At 39.3% G+C, this 27,570-nt stretch overlaps 1 protein-coding gene across 10 annotated transcripts in view; it reads left to right on the forward strand.

Annotated features, from left to right (window-relative positions):
* Nucleotides 1-27,570, forward strand: part of LOC308065808 (protein bicaudal D homolog 1) — a 318,237-nt gene that overhangs the window by 57,883 nt on the left and 232,784 nt on the right. The window contains exon 3 of one of the 10 annotated variants that reach the window (XM_080392287.1): nucleotides 341-26,560. The exons of the other annotated variants lie outside the window; for them this stretch is intronic. Coding sequence (XP_080248413.1) covers nucleotides 341-439 — 99 coding nt within the window. The 3' untranslated portion in view covers nucleotides 440-26,560. Of the gene's footprint in view, nucleotides 1-340; nucleotides 26,561-27,570 lie in introns of those variants that run through there. 10 annotated transcript variants of the gene reach the window in all.

A 27,570-nucleotide genomic window follows, 5' to 3' on the forward strand; every position in this document is an offset into this window, starting at 1 on the left:
CTTCACGTTTCCCTGTTTTATTCCCCTTATGTGGACTCCAATACAGGCGTCACGGGACTCCATTTCTCCTTTGGAAGAGCAGGGGGGGATATAATGTGTGTTATGGGCACTGTACAGGTCTCAAGAACAGTTGCAGGGGGAAGGGCCAATATAAATTTGGGGGAGAAGTGTCCCTTAGTGGCTTGCCCTACAGTTTGGCTGAGTCAGGGAATCTATAACTGAGTCGTCTAGCTTTTAGCAGACTTGCTACCACTTTCTCTGTCGAAATAGTACAGAACAGAAATTCTGTAGGAAATACAACACTGATCTAATAATTCTATTGCTGGTTTTCTTTTATCAGCAAAAAAGTAACATGCTGGAGGATGAGGAGAAGCAAATGGCAGAACTACTGGAGATCTGGGCTTACTATTCCAATATGTATTGGGAAGATGAACTATGAATGTCTGCATTCTTCTAGATGGTACTGCAAATCATACAAGAAGAATTGGTCGGCTTTTTTTAGTACTATGTCTGTAACTGGCTCAATGTAATGAAGAAAGAGATCCCTTGAAACAGGGGCTGGTCCTGCATCTACTAAAGCAAATGGTGAATGAATCTCATAAACAATCTTATTTACACCTTCTTAACTTTTTTCATCTTCTTGACTTTTATTGGCAATTGATTTTGATAAGTGTATGCAAGAAGCAAGTCATGATGAAATCAGTACCTTGACATATCAGAAACTGTTCATGATACATCCAGGTGTCTTAACTATTTTGAGCCCTGTAGGAAGATGGGAAGGTATAATCACACAGTTAGTGGGTGAGGTAGAATGAGAAATTTGACTAAGTATCTGTGTAAGTCTTGTTGGTGAGATATGACTACTTGTTTCTCTGCCATCTGTGGTATAATTACTGTGCTTTACCATGTAGTTGTGTAAGGTCCACTTGTTGTTTCAGCTTCATGAAGATACTCCATTGCTACTTCAAATCTGATATCCTCAGTTAAACATGAGGAGCTGTTCTTCCTGCAATTACAACCTTTAAAATGTTTATCTTTGTTTTCCTTTTCTTTCCTCTGTGGTCAAGTTCATTGTCATCATTCTTGGCAATTAACTGTTTAATTAGTAAGCTCAATGCATGCCCTTAACTCCCTTCTAAGCAGCAGCAGTCCTTGATTTAAAGCTGCAATGGTAAATAACAAAACTCAGTTGGAAGTTGTTCCTTCTACATGAAGATATATGGTAGAATTGCTTGGATTTATATCAAGTTTGGAAGGGTCTAGTCTTTTGGGACATCCAATAACAATGTTGTCCTATGCTTTTAAGTAAGTTTGAGATGGTCAAGTAAGGAAACATTTTTTAAAAAAAAACACATACTGTCTGCATTCCTCTCTCTACTGTAAGGCTATGGGAATGTGAGGCTGGACTTGAGTAACCCAGCACCCTCCCATCCCTCACTGGCTGTACCTGCCCAGACAGCTTCAGATGATGTGACTGGGGAAAAGCCAGCCTTACTGTCTTTAGTGGTTTCACAGTTATTTTAGGCTTAAAATGCAAATTTGACTTCTTTTATTTTTTCTTAGGCATGTGGCAATGTTTTTGTGCTGAAAAGATGATTAAACCAGTCTTTGATCTCAAACATTGTTAAAACAGATGGAAATTATTCTTTCAAGGGAAGCTGGAAAATACAGAATATAGCTGTAGATGAATACAGATTTTGCAGGTGGTTATTCTTTAAACATAATAAATTCCACTAGAGAGATGAGTTTTCAGCATATTCTGAATATATATATATATATATTTTAAATCAATCAGAACTCCATTTTGGACTCACTTGCTGGCTAGGGCCAGCAGGCAGGGATGTTTGCAAGTGGGGACAACACTGTCAAGATCCTCTTAAGTCAATCAGGGGGTTCCTGCTGGCATCCACAATCTCTTGATTAGGGTATATGCAAGTGGTGGTGATACGTGACGTGCTGCAGATTTAAGTGAAATGAGCGTGTTCAGTGGCTTCAGTGGTATTTTGGAGTATACCTTATTCTGTATGTCTGAGATTTGGTTTTCAGTGTGTATATGTGTACACAGATACTGTTGCATGTCTGAATACCATCTAAACTGTACAATTTGTGACTGGTTAAAAATATTTTTAACCTGAATAGGCAAGTTCCACAGCTCAGCCTCCATTTCAAATTTTAGTAGTGTTTTCCCAATGGTTAAAAGAAAGAGGAAACATTTTCACCACCTTGAAGGGGAAAAAATGAATCTCTTAATCTAAAGAGAAACAAACAGATTATCGTTAAAATCCCACTGTCAGGCTGAAGCAGACTGGAGCGAGCACAAAGAGCTGGTTTTCATCTCTTCTGCCTTTTTAAATCAAAATTACTTTTGCCTGAGTTCTGTCGCGGATACTTGTATAAAGGAAAGGACAAAGTGTCAGGGCTGAGACTACTGTGGGGAGCAATAGCTGAAACAGCAGAAGTACTTGAGGTGTCCTTGCGACAAGAGAAGTCCTGAGGACTGGTAAGCTTGCCGGGCAAGGTTCAAACCCAGGCACAAACTAAATACAGATTTGCCAACAGCGTAAACAAGAAATATTGGCAGCTTCAGGAAGGGTAAAGGTGAGGAAAGCCCTGAGTAGCATATGACTATAAGGACCCAAGGGATGCTTATGTCCTTCTATCCAGGGATGCTTGGAGCAGCAAAGCTAGTGTTACCCAGGACTGCCACCTCGGATCTAGTGTCTTGAAAACACGCCACGCCTGGATTACCTTGTCAGAAGCCATCACTGTAGAGTCTTAGGAACTCAAATTGGATTGGCATTTTGTCTTTAGTGATATTGCAAAGCTGCATTCATTATGAAGGTGAGGTTGTCTGGTATTTGAGTGTAGAAAATGGTGCAGAGGACTGTTGCTCAAGAAATAAAACCAAAACACTCCTAAATAATGAAATGGCAGAATTTTAGGCTGGGCTTCGAGATGATGATAGTGTTTGTAACTAATTAACCTTGTTATGTGAGGGATCAGCAAAGAGCCAGGTGGAAGCCTGCCCATGTCATTGAGCGGTCCTTGGCAAGGCATTTTGACTTTCCTTAGTCTGATTTTTATAAGCTGTTGAGAAAAGGAGTGCCAGTACAGTAAGAATTTGGGAGAAGTGACTTAAAAAACCCCACCCTCTAAGTGCCAAGTCTCTCATCTGCTTTATTAGTATGTCATTTGCTATGTTTACTGAAAACTCCAGTCATGCTGGGAGTTATCCATCCAATATGATTCATGTGCTCTGACTATTTCTCCTAAACAGAGCTGATAAAATCAGATTTATTGCAATATGGAAAAATCATGCAGCTTACACTAAAGCCTTTACTTTGGAAGAATGCCGCAGTTGAGGTATACACTGGAAATATCAGTTCTAAGAAGACCTTAAGGATGAAAAGGAAATACAACTTTCATTCTCTGGGAGGAAAACAAAGTCATCAGAGTTGCAGCTAGTATAATTTCATGCATTTCTGTCAGATAAATTAACAGACATAAAATGTAAGAGAAAGGGCTTTATCTTCAACAAACAGACTGGAAAGGCATTAATATCACAGTGGAAAAGATCATTTTAAGAAAGCACCAGGCTAGGAGTACCTTCAGATATATTCCATTGCCCTGAGCCCCTGAAGCATGTGGCAGAAGAGGGGAGAAAAGAATATGCAGCTCCTCATCCATAAACTGAAATAGCAACTCAGGAAGGATTTTTGTACAAGAAAGCCCTAGCATTGTTTTATTTCTTCATCTACGTTACTCCAAGTTTAAGTGTTCAAGGATAGTGTTTCAACTTCAAGACAGAGGTTGCAGCCCAATATGTAAGGCAGAAGTTATTCAAGACAATGTGTGCAATTAACCCATCAGCGTTGTAATTAGAGAAGTGAATCCCCTGTTGATCAGCCCTTCCACCAGCCACTGCAGATCTGTCCCTTGGACAGAGGCTGCAGGGTTTCTTCCTTGTGTGCTCAGTCTTGTGCTAGTTCAGGCTAACCCAAGGCTCTTCACATGTTCTATATAACCTTTACTGCACTGCTTCCCTCGTTTGATGTCTGTGGGCTTGTTGGACGTGTGTGTTATATATATATATACACATATATAACTGAGCAACAACTGTAGCAATCTAACCATCAAAACCTAGGCAACGGAAAAGGGTCATTATTCAGTGCCTTATCTCCTCATCTTCCAGACAAAAGCACTGCCTAGGAGTTCCTTATCTTGTGTCTCTGTACTTTTCCTGACAGGCTTCTTAAGTCTTCCACTTATGCCCTTAAATAACTTTAAGTAGAGTTTATGCCTACATCTGGTAACAGGGTTGTGTGTGCTCTAATCAAAACCTTTTCATGGGAATTTTTTCCATCCTTATTTTCGTGTAGTGCTCAGACTTGTCACAGAAAAAAGCTGACAGGCAGAGGGCACTTTGCTGCTTTTCTTTATAGGTGTAATTAAGTTCTGTCATTATGAAGTAACTGTGATAAAAAGGAATCTCTGTTCCTTGTGATCAACAGGGGCCATACTGAGTACAGATCATGCATGGTATTTCCACAAGCAGAATGAAGTATTTTCTTTTTTTTAATTTTATTGTCTCATGTTACTACGTCTTACTATATAAGTTTCTTTTGCTTTTCAAACAGACTGTTAATACAGATGCAGATCAAGTACAGAAGATTTTTAGTTCCATAAAAATGCATAAAATATTAATATAAAAATTAGCCTTCTTCACTTTGAAGTTAACTTCTGCCCCCCTCCCACCTTCCAAAAAAACCCCCCAACTTCTGTTTTGTTCCTACCAGGAAAAGGAATGATCTCGGCTGCTTGCATGTTGCCTCAAGAAAGCCATCCTACGGTATTTAGTTGTGGTCAGTTTTGGGACCAGCCCAGTGCCTTTGCTGGAGCTGACTGACTGTAACCTTAGGTCAGAATGCAAAAAGTCGGTTAAAAATAATCTTAGTATAGACTTCTATTCCTTTCCACAAGCCATAGTAGGAATGCTACATGAATATTAGATTTGTTAATAATAGCTGAATAAAACATTTAAAATAGATTCATCTGATTTTGGTGAATTGGAATGGTGAAGCGTACGAGAATATTTGAAATATAATAAGATGCTCTTGCAGAGCATGTTACTTCTAAATGGGTGGAACTACATGCGTAGGCAGCAACTGCAACTCTCCTGTTACTTGCTCTAGACTACTGAATTAAAGATGCAAAGTAATCTGCACATGCCTCCTGGAAATACTAAGGGACAATGATTCATTAAGTGGTTTCTGAAGAGAAAGCTTTTCGGATCAGGCCACATTAATTCTGTCCTGAAGGAATTAGCAGGAGTTTGCTTTCACTTGTGTATTTTGTTGCATTTTTAACAAAGGAAGGAGAAGGGGAAATGTAGACATGTGCCAAAAGTATGTAAGCTGAGAGATACATCCTGCCAGCTGACCAAAGGCTTTCTCTGATTCTGCTGAATATGTATTAGTAAAATCTATGCAAATATTTCTCACGCAATTCTATCTTGTAGCCTCAAGTTCTGCAATTTAGCTCTTAACACCAGAGAAACTGCAGTGGAATAAATCAACTTGGGGGGAAAAAAAGCTCTCATCACAGGTAGGTGTCGGATAACTGAGAAGTACAGCAGAAAGAATCCTTGGACTGTGATCTCCAGGCAGTGGCTGTCCTTCCCCTCCTCTCTGCACTTTTAATACCCTTATTGATTTACAGAGCTATTACATTTTCCACACTGCTTACTTTGAATCTGCTGTAGTTTGGCCTGTATGAGTGGTAAATAGATGATTGTACCAAAATGAGGAGCTCCTGTATCTTATTACAGGAGAAGTGAAATTGTCGCTTGGGGTATATACAGGAAATGGGAAGCTTCACTGAGATAAACAAGCTTGGATTACATTAGAAATACAAAATATTCGTAGCCATGTTGATGCAACTTTTATTCTAGGGATTTATTCTGGATCTGCTCAGTAACGACGTAATACACATATCAAGTGTTTTTCTTTTTAAAGACAGTATGGTTGGAATTGTTTCTGTCAAATACAGTGCTTCCAAGTAATTCTTTGCTTTATTAATCTACCTTATGAAAGTATCTTTATTTGGTTTGTTTTCCTTGGAAGAAGCCAAAGAGGAACTCCTAAGCTCTTCTCTTAGCTATTGAGAGCAAATTATAGAGGTCAAAGTAACCTTTTGTGTGTCTGAAGAGGAAAGCTGTACTAGATCTTGGTTAAAAAACAACTCTCTTCAGGAAAAAAGATGCTCTAGAAGTTTATTTTCCTGGATCAACAGCAAAAGATAGAAGGATGATGACAGCCAGGGATCATGTATCGCAGACTGAAGCAATACCTAGTTGTGAGTATGCTGTGGGGGAAAGCGTGGGGACCCACCATGCTCTGCCAGCCCCCAGCCCTGATTTGGGGCGCTTTTGCCAGCAGGGATGTAACCAGCCTGCCTAACGTGTCTGAATGCAACCTCTCAGGCAAGAGGGATGCTCTGTTGTGGGTGTCTCTCTATTCACTCTTAATTCCATCTAGCTTATCTACTCTTAGGTGGTTTGTGGAAGAGGACTGCATGAGGATAGCTTTTCAGGACTGCTTGGAAGAATGAGGACTTGAAATAGTACTTGGCTTTGGCTATGATGGCACAGTTGGACAGACTGTGTAGAAAACTGAGTGATTGTTTTGTTTTGCTCAGGATTATATGTTTCCTAAACTTGCTGCTGAAGCAAAACAAGTTGATTTGTTTTGAATTTTTGTGTTTACATACTTTAAGTTTTTCTTTCAATTGAGCTGGACCGTTATGCAGATGGAATATAAAACTCAATTAGCCAAAAAAAGATACTGTAATCTTATAAGATCATCTAGTATTTCACTGATGTTATTAAGCTTAATTCTAACGAGCATTGCAGATGCAGAACCACAAAAACCTGCTGAGGTTATCTGGCACATGTGCACTGTGAATATGTTGCTGTGTGATGCCAGTGATTCAGCATATCTTTAGAGGGGTGAGTTTGGTAGAAAAATATGGAAAAATCAGCCTTGGTAATGGATATGTGGCTGGCTGGGATAGATTCCAGTGTTTGTGAGAAATAAATTTGTGGAGTGGGGGTAGACTTGTGATTCAGATTCCCATTTCAATGGGCACAGCTGCCCACTTGGAAGAGTATTTATTCTCCCTGCTTTATTAATAGCATGGAGTTTTGTTAAAAAGCTGGTTTGCATTGATCTTTCTGTATTAAACTGAACACTAAGCCTCATTGGGGGAAACAGACCAAGAACCCATTTGTTCTGTGAAATATTCATTATGATATATTACTGTCTCTAAAAGGTAGTTGAAGATTGACTGTTTTCAAAGAAGTTAAACAGTTATCTGATCCTTCCAAAATACTATCAAGGGGAGACTAAATATAATAAAAGTATGCAGAATTGCATCACATAACCTCATGTTTAATGACTTTGGAGAGGTCATTTATAGATGATACTTATTGTATTACTTATATCACATATTAAAGTTTATGAAAGTTTCCCTGAAAATTTAATAAATGAGAAATCTTCAATTTTAGGATTGCGAAATACACCCAGGATAATATATTGGTTGGTATATCTCACTGGTCATTCTTTCAAGTAATAGTGAATCTTTCTGTGAATAGTCCAGACCTTATTCAGCCTGAAATAATTACCTGAGTAGCTGCAAGGAGAAAATCAGTTCTGTTCTTATCCAATGAAACAACGCCTTTATTAGTGCCATAGAAACCTGGAGGCCTATTTACATGCTAAGGTTATCACGTGCTTAAGTGCTTTGCCGGATTGACATCTCTTTTGCATCTTTGAGACCTCTTTTGCATCTTTATTGAAAATCCACTTAAAAAATTACTAGATCAATCTGGTTGCCATTCAGTCTCCTAAAACAGGGTTTGCAGCACTGCTGTTCTTCCTTTACTAATGTTGAGACTCTTTTGCACTGCTTTTACTCTTTTTCGTGACTCGAAGTGAACCCACCTCAGATTTTCATGCCTTTTAGTGTGAAATCTCTCCCTTACTGTCATCAATATATTTGTCCTTTAAATGTATCAGCACAAGGAGCTTGGTAACTAGTTTTTGGATGTTTACATTCATCTTCTGTGCTGAATAAAGAGTAAATCACCAGAACTTCATATGACCATTAAGTCTGTGTTTCTTTTAAGTTAGGAGAGCAAATCTGCATCTTAAAACATCTGCAGAGATGTCTCAATCTTTCATTTGAGTGTGTTAGGGCTGAAACTTCAAAAATCCAGTTTAGTCCTTGAGTATGAGATGCTTCAGTCATTCTCCAGGTCCAGATTAAGATAATAATCATGTTTCACAGAAGCATTAGGTGTATTTGGAAAAAACCCCACAACAAACCAACCAAAAAACAAGGGGTGGGTGGGAGATGAAAAGGAAGATGCTGGTTTTCTAACAGGCAAAGAAGTGTCCTGAAGAAGCAAGATTATCATCTACATACTTATTCCTACCTCTTGAGCCATTAGGGACTTGAGCAGCTGTTTCATTGTGGAAATTTAAAGCATAAGCAGAGTTACCAGTCAAGATTTATGAAAGTGTGTATGACCTAGCCTGTGATTAATGTAGGCCTAAGCCGCGGGATGAGTCCAGCTCCCCCTAAAGACTTTGATCAATGTATTTATATAAGTGAGTATAATAATTGCTACATCTGACTTGCTTTTGAAATGAGGTGTCTGTATCCATGAAAAATTTTATCTGCATATCATGTCTATACAGTGGGGAGGAGTAGCTATTTCTGTAGTAGAAAAGGAACATCTTTAATGGAAAATTATCTGATGGGTGGGTGGGTTTTGTTTGTGTTTGTAGTCGGTTGGTGGGGTTTTTTTGGGTGGTGGTGGTATTCCCCCCTGCCAGTAGACCGCACCTTTGGAAAAGTATTAATCATACTTTAAATAGTGTCACCTGATCTTAAAAACTGTTCATAGTCAAACTTACTTTGTGACCTAAAGGAAAACAGCAAGGTAAAATCTGGGGAGCCCAGTAACTTTTAAAGAAATTGCATATTAATGTTTCATGTAATCCAGCTGCTTAAATGAGAGCTTGTGAGTGGTGTTCAGTGCATGATCTAGTGATGCTTTGCAGCTTTGAAATTACTTCTCTTAAGGACTGAATGAGTAACTAACCTAAATGTAGACTTAATGTCAGTAGATTTAAATTCACTTTACAGCAAAGTTCTTTGAGGGATCTGGAATAAGATGAAGGCAGAACATCACTTACCTAGATTGATTCTCAGAAATCTCCAAGCCCTATGGATAAATCTTCTATTCCAAGACAGTGATATATAGGGGTTATAAAAACAGTTTTGAATAAGCAATGAAGATATTTCGAACGTGAGCAGATGTTCTATTTTCTTGTATTATATGAAGTTCATTTGATTATGAAATCCATTTTTTTGCCAGGAATATTTTCTCATATAGGAACAACAACTGCCTGGCTTAATTCTCACCTTCTGTCTTACCTTTCTGCAACTAGCTGGAAAAGATTTGTTTGAAACGCCATTAGAAATTCTCTTTTCTTTCTTTGCCATTACTTTCAACTGCTCTGTAGCACCAATTACTTCAGATGGGCAGATGTAAGTATGCCTTTTGTAAAAAATACAAAAGATGCCTTTTGTAAAGGTAGGCATCTTGCAGACCATATGCCATGCAGTCCTTACCCTGAACCCTGTAAGAGTGTGGGTTTTAGACAGCAAAAATTGTACGCTTTGCTGAATCATTCACTCAAACTACCCAAGAACCTGGAAACATCTGTGAGTATGAAGGGGAACGATATACCAAGCAAAGCTGAAAGTAAGTTATATCCCTGTTTTCTTTAGCAGGATTAATGAAAGTGTCTTCAGGTGTACCCATCTGCAGTGACTGGTGGTTGTACCTTGCCAGAACTGACTCGTTAGCTGAGTTTTTCAGGGCAACCTGCTTTGCTTAATAAGGTCCAAATGGAGCAAAAGCTTTCATGAGTTCCCTAGAGACTGAACAAAGGTCTGGATTTTGTTCATATTGCTTTCCTTGAGGTTGTCTTTTGGTGAAAACCGAATCATTTGTACATCAGCCTTTCTGAATCCACATCAGGTCTCTGGGAGACTTTTCTATGATCATGTAATGATTTAAGATGGTGACTGCAGCAGCATGGTGAAAACAGCTGTTTTCATAAGCAATCTCTCTTTGCACCATGTTACGTGCCCTTAGCTCTTAAGTACATGGATGATGGACATGCTTTTGAACTTCATTGAAGGTGACTTCTTTTCCCACATCAGTTGGAAGAGGTTGTCCATGGGGAACTGTAGGTACATCTGCACAAGAAAGTGGCATGTAGAAAGATTCACATTGACTGAAAGACTGCCATGGATCCTGGAAGCAGCGTAGTACACTGAGTGGCACTCCACCAGGCAGCTTATTCATAGTGAGCTCTTGATTGCGACTGACCCAAGCTGTGCACCATGCCAGCACGATCACACTGATGCTAGTGCATGAGCTAGCTCATTCATGACTGGCTGGGTGCACCTGTATGGTGCTGGACAGGGTTTGATTTCTGACTCTGTTATGTGCTGTCAGACTGATGTTCCTGTTGACCCCATCCTGCTGGCAGTGGCTGAGGCAAGTGCATTCTGCCTCTTTGAGCTATAAGAAAGGCTTTTGTGCCAGTCATGACATGCCTTCTGAGGATCTGTCTTTGGGATAATACAAAAAATAAAACCCCCAAACCCACAAACAAACAAAAACCACAAACCAAACCAGAAAAACAAACATTTTTGACCAGACTTCTTAGCAGACTCTATACTTTGATCACATCTATGTCATGTGCAAGGTTTTTATTTGTGGGTGGCACTTCATGCAGCTTGGAGGATGTTCTTGGTGGCTGTAGCTTTTCCCAGTGTGATAGGACAATCGTTCCTCGGACCATGGGCCTCCTGCAGCCACCTGAGGAGGCATCTTATTAAGCTGCTTTCAGTTCAGTGACTTGTTCTTTCTATAAACACTGATTTTTCTCGCTTGAGACCTGAGTAGCTGAGCTAGCACCCTCTCATCTATTTATGTGCTACTTAATTAATCTGTGGCCAAGGCATCAGCTGGGAAGCTGGGGGCTAACAGATAGCACAGGCTGGCTTTCCTCCCCGGTAGCAGGGCTAACCACACAAAGACATGTAAAGTAGTTACTTGTAGCCTGTTTGATTTAGGACAATCGGTTTAATTTCTTAAGCTGTGCAGAGCTCCTTTTATTGAACAATCTGATTCACTGAAGTATAAGGTTATCTTTGCCAGCTTATTTCTATAGCATTTATTGGTAAATAAAATAATTTTCTTTCTGACTTGACTTCTTTCCTGCAGATTAGCAGAAAGAGCATTCAGTTAGATTCGGTGTTGATGGCAGCTACAATTCACAGCTGCTTTTTTTTTTTTTTTTTTAAAATTTTGTTTCCCTGGAGCTGGTCTGTGTTGCTGAACAGCAGGCTGGTAATTCCCTGCTGAATTTCCGGGACTGCTGAATGAATAAATTGTGTGTGGGAGTGAGTGGGAGGGGAAACACTTCATCTCTGTGGTAGCTTTTCTTTTTTCTTTAATAAAAAATGTATTCTTTAAAATAGTGAAGCAAATCAACTATAGAAGCGAGCAGCACCAACTATAAAATTAGCCTGAAATGTACAGGGTACAACTTCTGAATGTGGTTGTTCTGTAGATAAGCCGTATGATTAATTTTTTTTTTTTTCAAAATAAAATAAATCTATCCTTAGTATATACATGGAAAATAATCTTTAATATTTTGTTGGGCTACTTTGTATCACAGACTGTTAAACTGGACAAAAGCCGAGCAGAGAGGGGAGTTCTTGTAAGCAGTCCTTCCCCCATCTTCCTCCCCAGCTCAATAGTATACAAGATCTAATTGCCCAAATGTGTTTGCATCCCCATTGCAGTAAATTTTCCTCTACTTTATAATTACCCCATATACATACATATCAAAATATATTAGTATTTAGATATATTGAAAAGCATTCTTTACCATTGTCATAAAGCAACTTCTTATGCTGTTACAAAAAAAAAAATAATCCCCAGACTCTGCAGAATTTGATGCTGTCAGTTTGATGCTATGAAAATACAGGCTGTGCAGGCATGAAAACTCCATGGAATAGTAGGACAGACTTTCTGAAGCAATACATAGAAAAAGATAGGTGATGGAAAACAGCTTGTTCAGTCAGGAAAGATGAATTCAGTCCTATACCTTTATAGAAGATATTGTCAATAAAACCAAAGGGTACCTGCAAAAGGAAATTAGATGTTTTCCAGCTGATAGAGTAAGTGGAGTAATTAGGTGTAAAGGTACACTTATCACAAAGCAGCTTGGAAATATAATTGATGGGTCTCTAATTGGCTCCTAGAAAGGAAAGAAGAAGGGACAGTAAATAGAAAGCATTTCTGAAAGATTTTTCTGGCAGATATTTTTTTTTTTAATTTTCTTATTTTTAGTATCAGAAGGACAGACTGCAGGCTTAGTTGCCCACCATGCTGACACTGTGGGCATATGTTCTTTCTGTGTGACAATTTTTCAGTTGACCCAGATATCAAATGAAGTTTTAATGTAAGGGAATGTTCATCTTTGTAGGAGCTTTTCAATTTACAGTGTGTGCTGTGAGATTCCAGGTGTAGGTTTGAGCTACATATAAAGTCCATGACATGCAGGGAGTTAGTGGCATTTCATAATTGAAAGCTGCAAATTAGTCAGCAGTTGTTAGAAATGCACTTAGAATAACTGAGTGGTTTTCTGTTTATTTTTCTCCTTGTATGTATTCAGAAATGTGATTCTTCAGTTACTTTCAGTAGGCTGAAATGGAAGTCAAAACCTAACCAGCATTGAAACCGAATTTCCTTTTAGCTGTCTCTGACAGTATCCCAGGTACTTATAAGAAGCTGTCTAGCTCCCCATCTTCCTGAAGAGGTGAGAATGCTTTTGTGGATGAAGGAATGTGGCTTTAAATGTTTGAGCTTCTCTCCTTATTCCACTTCAAAAATTATGAGAAATTCATGCTAAAGAGGGTTCCGACGTACTCTGCATTGGTTGAACTTATTTAACAGAAGCAGTTCAGGATGTTTTCTTACAGATGCAGTTTTTGAATGGACAGCAGCTTTGTTCAATAAAATTGATCAGGGTGTTAAGATGCACAAATATGCTGCTGTCTCTGTCATGTTGGTAGATTAATTGCTATTGCAGTGTAACAGTCTGGGGATCCTGGGTAAGCAATTTGCTCCTCTCAAAAAATGGATGTTAGGTACACTCTTAGTGAGAAAATGGGGAATGCAAATGCAAAAATGCCTTTATAAATTCAGTGAAACTTTTCTTAAGTCAAAGCTTATTTGAGGTTCTTACAGCACCATGTATCCTGTGTATCCCAAAATTGAGTTTAGTCTTGCCCAGAGTAGCTGTCACGCCAGTGGGTAGGTTAAGGATCTGGGAAGATTTCTGTCTTACAATACTGAAGTTCTTTATTTCTTCTCTCCTATCCCATCTCCCATAGCATTTCCCGCTTCCTTGTCCTCCCTGCTGCCTGATATTACAACCAATACAACTGGATCATTTCCATGGGACCAGGAGATCTGGGTTCCCTTGCCATGGACACACAAGCTGGGAAGGAATTTGGGCCACTGTTGTTGATCCTTGGCTATGAAAAGATAGAAACCAATTGTCAAAATGTATATGCTTAGACAAGTAGCCTGTTTTTAAAAGAAATAATTTATTTAAAATCCTAGTGAAGAAAGCAAGGGAAGTCTATAGTGGCAGCTCTAAAACTCTGTCCTGTTAATGGATTCGGGCTTTTGGCATTAACCTTCTTTTTGCCTTAGTTTCTGCTTCTGTAAATGTGCTCTGTGTGTGCATGTGTGTATATATATATATATATATGTTGCAGTAGAATTATCTGGTTATTAAACTAGTGAGATTTGTATAGGCTCTAATTTTTTGACTACTGAAAATATAGCAAAGGCTTGTGATATAGTATTCAAGTATAAAATATTTTTTTTTCCTCCATTCTGCTTTCCTCGTGGCTGCTCCTACTGAGTGAACCACTTGAAATGAAAATAAAGCAAGCTAATGCTGGAGAAACTTAGTGGAAAAAAGTCAGTATGTTACTTTACAGAATAATGCCCAAAGGTCAGTGATGAAAGCTCCACTAAGTGGAGAACTGCCATAAAAAAAAATCAATAGCAAAAAAGCCTACATGGAGCATGTAGCTTCTTGTACATGTGTTTAACTATATTTTAGGGAAGCTGATTGGGTCTTCCTTATAAGATTTCTGCATTAAAGACCTAATAATAGTTATGTGAAAGCAGGTGGGACCACAATGCAAAAGCAGAAATAGCATCAGGGTTTTTTTGACCCATTTCAAGCTCATGTTTGTTTTGGATCTCTATTTTGGCACCAGTCACTGGTTGTGCTTGAATGAATACTTATACAAGTTACGTAGGAATTTTTGGGAAGCCTTGTAACTTCAACGCTGTCCTTCACAATAAACCTCAGCTTGAATGTCACCTATGATGGCTTTTAGCGCACCGTCATCTGCTGATCTTTCAGTGGCCTCTGTAAAGTACTTTCAGATTGCACTAATGCCTGCTCCTTATTACAGGTAGTGTCTTATCTTAAAACGCTTCTAGTAATGCCCTGTTATTAACGTAAGGGTTTCTTTCTGGTTCAGCAGAAATACTAAGGCAAGCAGCCAGGCCATCACTCACTGTCAGTGTTTTAACAGCTCAAAATCTAATTAGTTTATCTCAAAACTGTTCTCTGTAGTAGGGATTTGCCAATTTAAATTCGGCGTACAGAAAAGCACTAACCCTTGTGGTTTAAGTAATAGTCACAGTTGACATCCACAGTACTTTGGGTGAAAAATATGGATGTCTTCTGCAAATCAGGAGGCTATTTCAGCAGCATTAAACTTGGTTGTGTAATTTTACTGTTATGATTTTGTTTACTTGGACCACAATTGTTTCAAGAGAGAATTGGGGTAGCATTTCTGTCCTTCCTGCTACGTGATTTATCTTAAAATATTTATATGGATTTTCTGAAGCATTCTGACAGGTCAGTAAAAATACAAAATTGCAGCATCAACTGATGATTTGTATACACGCAAACTACTTTATGATGTAATTTATTTTTTTATAATCAGAGAGAAAGGCAATGTAGTTTCTGCCTTTTTTTTTAAGCTAAATGTTTTTGGCCATCTTGCTTATAAAGAGCGTATACCTGTTCTTTTAAAGTGTAATCATTCGTAATTTCCTGCCATTGCTGTTAATGATGCTTATAGCATATGTCTATTTTAAAACAGAATGAAAACTTTTGTTTTGGGACCGCCCTCAACAGAAGTTCCATAGAACATTAAAGCAACTAGGTTGAAGACAGTAACACTGTCAAATCGAATTTGGTAATTTGAACAACAAAAACAAAGTATGATAAATAGTATCTCCTAGTCTGAGAAATAAGAAAGTACTTACACAGCCTTGGATTGCCAGGATGAGTGTATGGAAGGAAGGGATTTTGATTCTTTCTCTTTATTGGATCCTAGATTCTTTACTCTGCAAACTGAAAGGTTAATATATTTTTCTCATTTAAAAATATGAAAAGTCCTAGATCTAGAGAAGGCTTTCTGCTAAACTTTTGGGGAGAAATACTAACTAGAATCTATCTTTCCAGAAAGCTTTCAAAATAACAACAGTAATAAATTACCTATGAGTGCCCAGTTTGAAACTAGGTTACAAGGGACTTGGTATTTAGAAAGCACTGACCTCCTGCCTTCTAAGATTCAAAGGCTTTTTGAGATTTATAGACATAGATACTCAATACTCTTTGAGAAATATTGGCTAGTGTCTTCACTTTGATATTGGAAAACATTATGAAAATGATGAGGTGATGTTTAAAGCCACGATCATTGTGATATCTACTTGGTGTATAAAATGAACAGTGATCTATCTCCACCATCCTCCTGACCAGATGAATAGAAGATTCCTGTCAGTATGTTATTACTTATTCATAGTGAAGTGGTATCTGTAAGTTCTAGCTATCTAGGAGGAAAAATAATCTTTATTAGTTATGAATAATTAACTTAGCCAAGTAGTGGAGAGGTGGACTGATCATACAGAGGGGTAATGTGAAAAGAGTGTGGTTACATAGAAAGTTTTCCTGAGTTTACGATATAGTTCCTTTTTTGCCTAACTAGTGACTCCTGTCTATTTTTTAATTTTCTTCTGTGAAACCCATTGATGATATCTAATTTATACTCAAGAAGTATTCTTTGCTTATGTGTTGTTAGTGTCTCAGTTAAAAGACAGGCTTTTGAGGACACTGACAGCATCAGTATAATTACAGTATTAAACCACTGCTTTTAGTTAACTGGAGTCAGTTCAGTAGTTACCAGTGTAAGGTCTTCAGTGTTAAATTTGTGAAAATAGAAAGGATAATGAGCCACTTTAAGATATGTTTTAAGAAGGCCAAGACTACTAAAAGAAGAATAAATCTGAAGGTCAGAGGAGACTGTTACATTAACTATCTTAATTTGCTATTAACTACAGGCTATGAAATGTCATAGTAATTTTTCTGTTGAGCCCAAGAACCTATGTTTGACTAATGCAGTGATTGCATCCACTTTACCACCAGTGTTCAAAGGCCAGGTGAACAGACTGACCAGACAAATATAGTCCCAGTAGTAGAAATGAATGTCCCTTTCAGGGGTAACAGGACAGTACGTGCATACATAGCAATACGGACCGGGCTATCAGAGTGCCGACCACATATGCAGTTCTTACGAAAAGGGGAGATCAAATGGTGGTTTGGTCTTCTATGGGCAGTCTAGAAACCGCTCTCCTTCTTCTGTCAGGGGTCAAGGTATGATGTCTTGGTTTCTTTTTCTGGGTTTTCAGCCACCTCTGAATATTACTAACTGGGTGGGTATTGCTTAGTTACCTGTGTGAGTATAATTGTAGCATGCTAGGTGGACAAAGAGCAGGTGCACAGGAAAGCCTGCAGCATGTTAATAAGACAGTACTGCTTCCCTTGGCACATCAAAGGGAATTTATAGCAGTGCTATTCTACTAAATTTGCTAAATGTACTGCTGAACACAGCTTTGTCTTTCCAGCTTCTGTCATGCTTTAGCTGCAATTGGAGCTGTTTGTGGAGCTGAAAGGTTTAGAGCTCGTTCTGTTGGGTTTGGTGCTATTTTGTGTATTTTAGGATTCGGTGTACTGCCTGCTGCAGCACTGACCAGCCTGGAGAGCTGTGCGTAACGCAGGGCCGCCTGCTGATCTAAACTATCCCTAATAAACTGCAATCCATCTTCAGCTTCTGCGAGATACCTGTACCGGCACTGTGGGTTTGGGGCTGGACCAGTAATAAGTACTTCACTTGGACATTCCCACATTTGTTTTTCTTTTGGGCTGGGCCCTACTATTGCCCAGTATGGGTGAACTATAGAAATCCAGTTCTCACTAACCTCATTCAAAGGCATGTCTTACTAAATCAGCACCGAATTATTCTCCCTTAAAAATAAGCTGCCTAGTATGGCTTGCTGTGCTTCTTCGAGTCAGACTTCACTTGAGCACAGAGCGGTCCTTTCCCTTGCTAGTTACCTTTTCTTTTTTTGCCCTTAGCAGCTGTGACATCAGGCCCTTCAGATGCACTTATGATCTGCATCTCCTGTTTACATAGTCCCTCTGATTCCCTTTGGTTCTCAAGCCTGTTAAATACTGTTACTCTAGTCCTGGAGCCAGTTAACATACAGGGGTGGTTCTGGTTGGGATTTATTTATAGTTTTCCTGCCCTCCCAAAATAACAGTTACTGCTACCCTAATCTGATCATAAAGGTTTTCTTGCTGTAACTGTAGTCTTCAGTACTTCATGTCCTTCATAGTTTTCCCTGAGCCCCTTCACTAAAGCAGTAGTTTCTTATCTCAGCAGTGTCTTCTCCCCACCCCTCTAATTACTCCCTGATGTTACCCAGTGTTTCTGTTTCTTGTATCCTTTAAAGGCATGGTCAGTCTTTTAATGCAAGTTATAAGATATCTACATCTTTTTATTTCTGATTCCTCTTCATCCATGAATTTTGCTTGACACTTCAGGCCCTCACTGTAATAGAGTACCACTTAAATAGTCTCTTCTTCATCCTCATTAAAAAAGCATGCAGAAGTTTATCTTGCAGTCTTTCTGTAAAATGTTTTGATCTCTCAGGAGTTATCTGCAAGGTCACCCAAGCTAGCAGCTATCTGGTGGGGCAGTAATCACCTCTGAGAGGTGACTTCATCCTTCATATACTGTTACTTTGAAGCTATCTTCATTATAATTGTGTTCCCTTTTGCTCTTGAGCACAAATGCAGCTGCAGCTCCCAGTAGCTGCTGCTTTGTTAAGAACAGTAAGAAAATGAGACATCTGAGGGATATATAACATTAAGGCAGTCTTGATAATATAGCAAAGCCTTTAAAGCACTGAAAGAATACTCCATCTTATTAGCTTATTTTTAGTTATTGGGTTATCTTGCACTTCTGAATTGAGCACAACCCTGTCATCTACTTTTCTGGTTGCTTGAACAATTTCGTTTTGATCTATATTTTACTATTCCATTGCAAATCAGTCACATCTCCCTGCTTAAACACCTAATATAATTTGGTACGGTTCTAACTTGATTGGCATCTAATTTCATTTCAGTAATAATTTGCTTATTCCTGCTTTGCTTTGATCCCTGGCTCTCTGTGTTTAATAATGTGCTCTTTCAAAATTTTTGCATTTGGTTTATTTCTTTTCTAATAGAATGCAGGGAGAGCATGTACTATGTTCTGTAGAACACTCAAAGCCCTGCAAAAAGTGAGTTGCACTAGATGTTTTTGCTCCAGTTGTTTGAATTTCCCCCAACTCTTGTGGCTGTTGCTGTACCTGTTTTCCCTGCTAACTTTCTGAATGAAGCTGGCATTTGCTCATCACCTAGTATGTGATCAGCAGTGTTCTGATCTTCCTTCACCTCCAGCACAATTTGAATGGCAGCCTGCACTTCATTTAATTTTTTTCTATTTCTTTCTTGTGTCCCCTCTTTAAAAAAGATGGCTACCCCTTTTTCTGCTGAAGCCGCCTTTTCCTGGACATCTCTTAACTCTTGTTAAGGTTCTTCACAACCTTTCTGCTATTGCACTGCATTTCTTGTCTTTGTATTCCTCTATCTACTGTTGCAACTTCTAGCTCCTGCTCTAGGGCTTCAGGATTTTTGGTTTTAATACTATTTTCAGTCTTTTTAATCTTATTTTTCAGTTCCTATTTTTGGCTATTTTTAGCATATACCACAGTGTCCAAAGGCTCTAATGCTGTTCAGGTGCTCCTAACTCAGTTCCCTACTTCATATTTACTTTTATGCTCTCAAGGGAAAAAAAAAAAAAAGTTCTGCATTTCCTAAGTACCATTAAAAATATATCTTCTGTCCGTGGATTAGGACCTCCAGAGAGCCCTGTGCTTCTAAGAATTTATTTTGCTCTGGTTTTGAGATGACAACGGATGGAGATCCTTTCAATCCATTGTTTCTGGGTATTTCCTGAGTTACTGGTCAGATCAAGAGCCCTTGTGTAATTCTGTGGCTCTCAATCATGTAGACTGAGACATTTGAAACTACCTTACAGCAAAGCACTGAAAGCAAAACAACTTCCTTTCCATTAGCTGCTTAGGCTCTTGATGCTGCTGCGGACTGATAGATAGTGAGATGGTGTTTTTTCTCCTCCCCCCGGGCTTTTGGCAATCCTTAATTTCTTTAGACTGTCCACATTCTCCATCAGTTGTTTCATCCAAGATTTACAACTAGTCTTCAGAAGGAGGTGACCAGACCAGCCATGCATAAACAGCAAACTTAAGATCAAATATTTGAAATGCATTTTCCTTTTAATAGTGATAGGACAATACTTCATCAAACCATAGAATACCAGGTTGGACATCAAAGATCATCTGGTCCAACCTTTCTTGGCAAAAGCACAGTCTAGACAAGATGTCCCAGTGCCCCGTCCAGCCAGATATTGAGTGTCCAGTGCTGGGAAATCCACCACTTCCATGGAGAGATTATTCCAATGGCTGAATAGTCTCATTCTGAAAAATTTTCCTCTTGTGTCCCATCAGAATCTTTGTAGGAGTAACTTGTACCCGTTATCCCTGTCTTTTCCATGTGACTCCTTGTAAAAATGGAGTCTCCATCTTCTCTGTAGCCGCCCTTTAAATACTGGAACATGGTGGTAAGGTGTCCCCTAAGCCTTCTTTTCTCAAGGCTGAACAAACCCAGTTTATGTACTTCCATGTATACTGATAAGATCAGGAACAATTCTGTGGACTCCGTGGAAAAGAGCAATGAAGTGCTGCTTCTTGCAGTCTCTTATGAGCAGTCTAAATGTGCCATCAGGCTGGATGAGTTGTTTTGTTTTGTTTCTTAGAGATGCCTATTTTCATCGGCTTGTTTATTTGTAGACCACCCATCACAGTGCAGGAACTTAGTGTGGCAAAACTTAATGAGACACCTCATCTGAAGATAAAGGTGATCTTTATTTCACAAAATTAACTTAATTGTTGGAATGATTAACTTTATTTGGTTAAAAGACCATAGAAGACAAGGAAATCCAGCTATTAACAAAGTCCTCATGGTGTCTGTTGGGTTCTTCATGATTGATGTAAGCAAACAGGTTTATAGTCAGGTAATTTTATTCATTTACTTATTATGTTATATTCCTTTGCTCTTTGGAGTTCTCAAATTTCTCAGGTTCCCTTGAAAATGCATGCTACATGGCAATATTAAAAGTGTGTGTGTATATATATAGACAGATTTTTCCTAATAACTTGTTATTAACTTCTGTCTAAATACTGCTATGCTACCGGTATTTTTGTCCTTTTCAAGTTATAATACAGTGACTTCTATTTTAACATTGAAGAAACTGCTGTTCTTGCTAGTCATTTCTTCTCTTGCTATCACTTCTTAAATTATTCATGGTGTTTCTCATTTGGACTTGTCCATCTTAAATATCTTTCCCTTTTGATTAAATAGTTCTTGTTTCATGGTATTTTCTACCCTTGAAATAAATGAGGTAAACGACATCTTTTTGTTAGGCAGAGTAGATGAGTCTCCTTGCAATTGAAATGGATTGGAAGTGGTTTAGAAGTAGTTGCTTTTATCAAAGCAGAAATGTGTTCCCCTTTGGTTCTTTGTTTTTCCTGTCATTCCCTCTTTAACATAGTGGTAGTAACAATGCAGTTGAAAAGAGGCCACAGGAAGCAGGTCTGGGTTTCCTCCAGAGGTGTGATGGACAAAGGAGGTGGCCAGTGACAGGACCTGAGTGATGTCCTCAGTCCCTTGGAAGAGGCTTGGCCAGATCCCTGCTGAAACAAGCTGGTAGCTCATGTGCAGTGCTGCTTCTGCTTAGAGATACCAAGTGGGTAACGTGTTTCCAGGTACGTACCACTTCAACAGCAAGAGTTCAGTGTTCCTAAAATCAGGATGCCTGTTGTAGGTGACCCCTCTACAAGGTAGCTAATAAATGAGTCTTCGATGAAAAGTTTTTCATTAGACATGCGCTTCTCCATGCCGCCATTGAATAATGGGCCATATATGATTTATTTAAAGAACTGTGTGCTCATGTTTATCTGAGGAGACCCTTATTGTTGACTTGAGGATGCACTAAATCCTTGAATGGGTGAAATAAGGAGTGTGCTAGTTGTCCAGGCATGAGATATGTTCATGTTGTTAACTTGAAGATATACTAGGTCCTTGAATGGGAGTGTGCTAATTGTCCAGGCACAAGATATGTTAATATTTTAACTCGAAGATACACTAAATCCTTGAATGGGAGTGTGCTAGTTGTCCAGGCACAAGATATGTTAATGTTTAACTTGAAGGTATACTAGGTCCTTGAATGGGAATGTGCTAATTGTCCAGGTGTGAGATATGTTAATGAGTTCCCGGAAAGTTAATGAATAGACACGAGTGGCTTGTATAAAGAGGGGGCTGAAAGGTTCCCTCGGGGTGCATGACTTTGGTGGAGCGATCCCCCATGCTAACCTCCGATCCCCCATGCTAACCTCCGCTCACTCAAATATTGGTGACTTGATTCTTTAAACCACCATTTAAAAGATTTTTATGTTGGAAATGTCTCCAGCTACACAAGTTGCAAGTAAGAACCGTCCAGTTTTTAGTGATTGTTAAAACAATCTGGTCTAATTTCCTGGGTAATGCAAGACAGAAACCCTCGCTCTATGCTGAGCACATAATCTCAGTCTGAATAGTAGCACATCTTACGATGGTATCACAAGATGAAATCTGGCTGCTTTTTCTGTGCTTACTTTCAGTGCTTTTTGTCCTGAGAAGCCTAGGCCATCAGGGCTTTCAATAAATGGCTTGATTCTTCTACAGAAAATACTTTGTCACCTTACCCCGACCTTGACAAAACCCCAGACTTTCTTCTACAGCTTTTAACTTCAGTGAAATACCAAACTCTCTGCTTTTATTTCCAAACATACCTATTCTTTGTCACCAAGGGTTGCTGTGTGCTGTCATTCTAATATTATTTGTATTCTGTGCTGTATTGCCAGGGTCAGCAATGAAGCATGGTTATCTTGGGATCTAATGAAATAGTTTCCTGCCTCCTGTAATTCTCTCAGTGGCTCAGACATTTAACCTTTTGACCCATTGGGACTAGCCTCCTAATAAATATACTGCTATGACAGCAGAGCTGTCTCAATTCTTTGCTGTATTTCCAAGAAGTCAAATATTTTAAACATTTTAACATTTTTTACTTCTTCCATGTGATGTCTTTTCTCAACACAGCTCAATAAACCTGGTATGTGTTGAGTCTTACATAATATCCATGTGAATTTCAAAGTGATAAATTAAAACGTGCTAGGTAATGTTTGGAAGAAATTTTAAAGACAATAATTCAAATATTTTCTCTTATACTACATTATTTATGGGTTTTTTTCTTTACCTTTATTACTTCTGTCATTGGCAGCGGTATTTAATCAGGACAATATAAGCAGCGGACCTTAGGCTAGGTATGACTGTGATGAGGTTCCTGTTACTTGATTCCTCTCACTTTATTACTGTTCCTGTGATCTCTCTGGGCACAGTTCCAGCACGTGCCTGTGTTTCTCAGCTGCAGGATGCTGTGCCACACATGGCTGGCCCAGCTGAGCTGCAGTGCTGCCCCTGCTGAACAGACCTTCATAAAATTGCTCAGAGCGTGTTAGCAAAAATGGATTGAGTAGCCCTGAAAAAAAACCTATGAGCTGCTATTTCCGAAGCAGCCTAAGGGTTTTGGACAGCATTTTAAATAAAAAAATTCCATCTCCATTTCCTGGAGTGTTCTGAAATCATCACCACTGGTGTGCAATTAGGTGTCTGTGCACATAAATACACAATACAGTGTCTTGGTGTTATTTGTGTAATAAACAGCAGAGTCACAATGAGGTAAGCTGATCTTTTTTTTTTTTTTTTACTTTGAACTCTCTCCTAATCGATTTCTTTTAAAAGATACAGCATTATAAATCTGTGGGTTCTGTGTATTGCCAGCCTTTTCTAATTTGCATTGGGGAAGAGATGTATAGTAGCACAATACTAAAACTTACTAAAAATACTTAATTCCGTTCTCCTTTCCCTGATTTTTGCTTCCAAGCCATGCTTTATGAAATCTTGTCACACTTCCCAGTGATGTGTTAGCAGTTTTTGCAAGTTTGCAGTTCATCCTGTAAAGGGAAACCAATGCCTGAGAAACTCTTGGAGGTGCCTCGGATTCACAGACTCAGACGGCCTTTTGTGCAAAAGGGACTCCTGCCACGCAAGGCCAGCTCAGAAACCAGTGCTGTGGGACAACGCGGTATGGAGATGACTGATGAGCTTTCTACAGGGGTAGCCTGGGTTGGCTTGACCAGTGTTGGGTTGGGTGAAGAAAATCTTGCTGGCTTTTGCAGACCTTTTTGGCTTTACTGTGCCATCTGGGGGCATCACTCAACTTGGGTGCAAGACCATGTTTCCTGGAGCTTTGGAACCCGGCCGTTGTTTAACTAGCAAGCCTGTGGGAAACCTGAAGTGCTGAGAAATGTAACGAAGAGTAGGCTGGCTGGAACTGCAGTGGTCAGGCCAGGTCTGGCAGGGCTCGTTCATTCTGGTTCACTACTGCCCACATCCTGTCCTGGCTGATGGTCCTGAGCCCTGTGGGAATTGTCTTCTCTGCCTTCCTAGGGACCCTGGTTAATGGAGCACTGCACAGCTGCATAGAGGGTGTCAGTGTTGCTATACACACAACTGTACTTAAAAGATTTTCAAAAGTATGTTGAGGAGCACACGTCCTTCCAGTTTCCTAGGGTCATTTGGGTGAGGTGGCTTTTGTTTGTTCTGTGATGTCCCTCTTTAGGTACGCAGAGACTTGAAAGTGGTGAAGTCTGGCTTAAACATCACCTGCATAGACTTTATATGGGGTCACCGCTGCCTTTAAAAGGCTGGCTTGCAGATTCCCAACAGTAAAGGTAGCTATAACTATGTTTTGGCACAAAGGAATATCTATGAATTCACTGCGAAAGAAATATGTTGTTTGATGACACTATCTTTTTCGCTTTGTGTATCTCTTTCTGTTGGTGTGTTTCCTACAAATGCACTCCTAGATGTGCTGCAGGTCAGAGGTCTGGTGGGTATGCAGGCTCTAAAAAAAAAAAAAAAAAAAAAAGAAACCGTCAACCCCCTCAGGAGTTGCCTTCAAGTGGGACTCAATGGGGATCTCTCTGTCCCCTTCTAATGTTTAAATACTTCAATTAACTGATGTATCATCCTGATGTGGATTTGTCTGATGCTCTCCAAAGGTTCCTTGTCTGTAAAGCAATGAATGGAAAACCAGCATCCCTATAGGCAGCTTCATCGTATCTGTCAGATATCATGTTGTGATAGTATTTTTTTTTAACCTAATGAATAATCAAATGTAGATTAGGAATGCTCTTCTAGTAATGGAAATGTTTCATAGCACAGAGTATGAGAGGGTGACAATAAATGGAAACTGCTTATGACAACTTGTTTTGCACTGAGGAGGTCCTGGTTCCTTTGGGATCTTGGTAAGAAAGGCACCCAATGCTTGAAGCTGGTTAATTAAGGTATTCAGTAAAGGATGGAAATTATAGAGAGAGTGATAGCAATCTTGCATCCCTCTGGATGCTGGGACCTCACCTGCTGTGGCATTGGATGAGCCTTGGGTGGCCCACAGCACACATCATCGTTTCCATCCATGGTGAGTGTCACCAGCCTTTTCTGTCCACCTGGTACTCCTGTAGGGTCTTGATCACAATACTTGTTTGTCAATCGCTGATAGCAGTCAAGTCTGGAAGACAGATGTTTGAAAAGTCCCCTGGCTAATATACTATGCTGTCTTATAGCAATAAAATTATAGTTCTTGTACAGGTGCACATAATATTTCAAGGACACGACAATGCTCTATACATATACTTAGAAATGAGTATATGTTGTGTATACATAAACATTGATTATCTATGCATTGATCATGTGTACACAGATTAATTATACTATTATGTACAGCAGTCACATGGTATCTGTGATATGGAAGCATGTGCTGGAGAAGTAGTTGTGGCTACTCTGTCAGGGCTGGTTGGTATCACAGGCTACCCAGAGCACACCTGCACATGTGAGAAGGGAGCAAGGGTGTTGGTCACAGACTCTTTGTACCACAGTCTTCCAGCTGCACCACTAGGACATTGAAGGATGAATAGAAGCTTGGGTTTTGCAATGTACACCTTTAGGAAAATTCCAGCTGTTTTAGATTCATTTTCCCAGTGATGCCAGTGTAGCTCCGGTAATATGAAGAGATATTGAAATGAGTTGTTAATGTTGGAGAGGTATACTTTAAAAAACAAACAAACAAAACCCCATCTCCAAAGCGAGGCAAATTCTTAGCGCTTCTGGAGACCTTATGGAAGGGGTAGGTAATACTCATTTTACAGAGTCACTAAGATACCTGACATCTACCCATCTGCGCTCATTCTGTTATAGATCTCATTCCCTCATGCTCTCATATGCACATACTTTCAGGAACTGAGACATGTATGTATGCACAAGTAGTTGTGTCAGGACCATTTGTGTGACGTGGGACAGGGGTTATCAGATGCTCATCATCTGTTTTGAGTTTTATTGACTGGCAATGACAAACTGGTTTTTGATTGTATGCATTAGCAGTGGGTGATGGTTTTGATATTGTGCCTCATGTTTTGTTTCATTCTTCCACAAAAATCCTGAATTTCACAGTTCTCTTTTTCCTTATGGATATATTATGGCTCCAGTCCTGTTGTTCATTATCTTGACATCTTATGTTTAGGTCAATGTGATCAGCCTTTTCTTTTTACATGAAATGTAAAAGTTGTAGGCAGGTGGGTGTGGGTCTCTTCTCCTAGATAACAAGCAACAGGACAAGAGGAAACAGCCTGAAGTTACACCAGGTAGGTGGTGGAATCACCATCCCTGGCAATGTTGTTTTTTTGTTTTTTTTTTTTTTTAAAAAAAAGGGGAAATAAAGGGGGGGCATAGATGCAGTGCTTAGGGACATGGTTTAGCAGTGGATTTGGCAGTTCTGGGTTAACGTCAGACTTGCTATCAAAGGTCTTTTCCAACCAAAATGGTTCTATGATTCTATGGTATGTGGCACTCTGTAGCAAGTAACTGCTAACTTTCCCTTTAACCCCTATTCTGCTTTTTCTTATGGTGTCCACGTGAGCACACACAAACACGTATCTTCTTTTGTACTTCATTCATACCGATTTTAACTTTTGTTTTAAATCTCTTCAGAAGAGTAGGAAATCATTCATCTTAATCATTTGTGGAAGGCATTGATATTTGCATTCTGACGTTTCAACTGTGCAAATGGCCATCTGACTCATTGGAATACATTCCTTTACAGTTTGCTAAGTATCAAGTTCAGAGACGTGTGAAAGCTTCCTTTCTGGAAAAGAAAAGGAAAGCTCTGCCATCCGGTGCTGTGACAGATTTAGCTTGCTAGCTAAGCACTCCATCGCTGGCTGCTGACTGGGGTGTTCTCCTGTCTGTGTCACTGACCCTCTGCTCTGTGGCAGCACAGGCATTGCTCCCGTGGCCAGGTGTCAAGGGAGAAAAGAAGACTTTCCGTTCCATGAAAACTGCTGTTGTGAGAAGGAAAACTCCAAAGGGAAGATTTTGATGATGATGGTGAAGTAGTTTGAAAGCATCTGTGAAAACAGGACCACTTCTGAAAGAGCTGATATTGACAGGTTTTGCTGATTTTCAAGTTAGTTGTTTTTTGCAATTTTTTTGCAATGCAAACTCTTTGCAATTTGCTTGCATTTCCACATGAGCAAATATAGTGAATCAGGAGCCAAAATGCAGTATGTTGTCCAGAAATAAATACCCAGGGGTAAAATCTGGGCTTCACTGAAGCCAATGAAAACTCTGGTTATTTTCTCAGTAGAACTAGATAAGTCATGGATGTTTAATTTGCATATGCTTATGCAATTATTTTACAGTC

Source organism: Falco punctatus (genome assembly GCF_963210335.1).
Source record: "Falco punctatus genome assembly, chromosome: 6".
Lineage (NCBI taxonomy): Eukaryota > Metazoa > Chordata > Aves > Falconiformes > Falconidae > Falco > Falco punctatus.